Source organism: Macrobrachium nipponense, chromosome 46 (genome assembly GCF_015104395.2).
Source record: "Macrobrachium nipponense isolate FS-2020 chromosome 46, ASM1510439v2, whole genome shotgun sequence".
NCBI classification, from domain to species: domain Eukaryota; kingdom Metazoa; phylum Arthropoda; class Malacostraca; order Decapoda; family Palaemonidae; genus Macrobrachium; species Macrobrachium nipponense.
Genome location: NC_061106.1, coordinates 31,060,995 through 31,062,361, shown reverse-complemented (window position 1 = coordinate 31,062,361; position 1,367 = coordinate 31,060,995). Strand labels below are relative to the sequence as shown.

Here is a 1,367-nt window from a genome sequence, read left to right as displayed (position 1 = left end):
ACCACACTTTTTGTCCAACATTACCCATATGGGGCTCTTAACTGATCTTCAACTATTTCTTTTACTAATCTTTTCTCCTCCGAATTTATTATGTTGTGGAAAAGCATTAACTTCTTATACTCAATTCTGTTGGCTACTGGCCATATGCCGGACTCGGCTATAATTCCCCAATAAGGGGTGCCCTTAGGTTGTTCATACATTCCTCGGAGGATCCTATATTGCATTTTCTCTAGCGTATTTAATTAATTTTCCGTTACGTTACTCCACGTCTCTATGTTGGCAAATAAGGTTGGTACAACTACTGTTTCATAGATCCTTTTCCTTACTTCTAATGCCATGTTTTCTACTTTGTTAACATCCCCATATCTTCTGATTTCTCTTAGTAGGTACTCAACCTTTTGATTTTTCGTTTTAATACTTGATTCCTTTGAACCATTCAGTGGAAATAAACTAAGTACTTATATTCTTTCACGGTACTAACTGGGCCATTTTTAAGTTCTGTTTTTATTTGTACATCTGATTTCTTTGCTTTTTATCTATTATTAGCACTGCTGACTTACTTGGCTTCATATTAAATGTAAATTTCTTAAGCTGTTTTAGGCTCCTTCTACGTAGCCAGCATCAACTTGATCGTTTTTCACATAATGCTGTTGGGTAACTTGGGACTTGGGTTAAACAGCCCATTAACTTAAACGCATTCACAATTCCTTGCGATGTTTTAGTCTGTAATTCATCACTGATGCCTCGTGTATTTCAAACAAAGTTTGAAATTTTTGCTGCTCATAATTTTAGTTGTTGACATTAAAGCTGTCACCCGGCAGTCTTGTGAAAAAGCATACTTTAAAATCCTTCATATGTAAGGTTCATGACCTGTATAATGAAATTTCGGAATAATGACCGCCAGAATGTCTGAATAATCATTATTATAGTGAATTCCAATGATGGTTTAATTTAAATGCTTCGTTAGATTGAATGCATATCATCCAAGATGAAATCCATTGATCTAATCCAAAACAACGTGTATCCGTAGTTCCCCCGACATCCGCCCTTTTATGTATCAACAGTCTGACGTGTTGAACAGCCACAGGCCGCTTATATCAACAAACAGCTGTTTAGCTTCTGGAGGAGAAATTCGGTCCTGCGACGAAGATTCTGAGTGGAGATGGACACTTTTATGGGATTTTCTGTCCACATGGTGAGTGCAGTTACATTACTGAAGTGCAAGCAACGCTTGGTTGCCATACGAGTTTGTTTGGGTAGCCTCTTGGGTTCTGGCCTGGGTATCGTAATTTTGGCATTAGGTAGGCCCTACTTAAGGTAATTCCCTGAGGTCATGTTAGGTTAGCCCGTTTATTTGGAACGAACGC

The 1,367-nt window shown here is 38.0% G+C and overlaps 1 protein-coding gene across 1 annotated transcript in view; it reads left to right on the top strand.

The window, feature by feature from the left end:
* Positions 1–1,038: 1,038 nt before the first annotated feature.
* Positions 1,039–1,367, top strand: part of LOC135214865 (signal peptidase complex subunit 1-like) — a 57,757-nt gene continuing 57,428 nt past the window's right edge. The window contains exon 1 of the mRNA XM_064249285.1: positions 1,039–1,195. Coding sequence (XP_064105355.1) covers positions 1,163–1,195 — 33 coding nt within the window. The 5' untranslated portion in view covers positions 1,039–1,162. The remainder of the gene's footprint in view (positions 1,196–1,367) is intronic.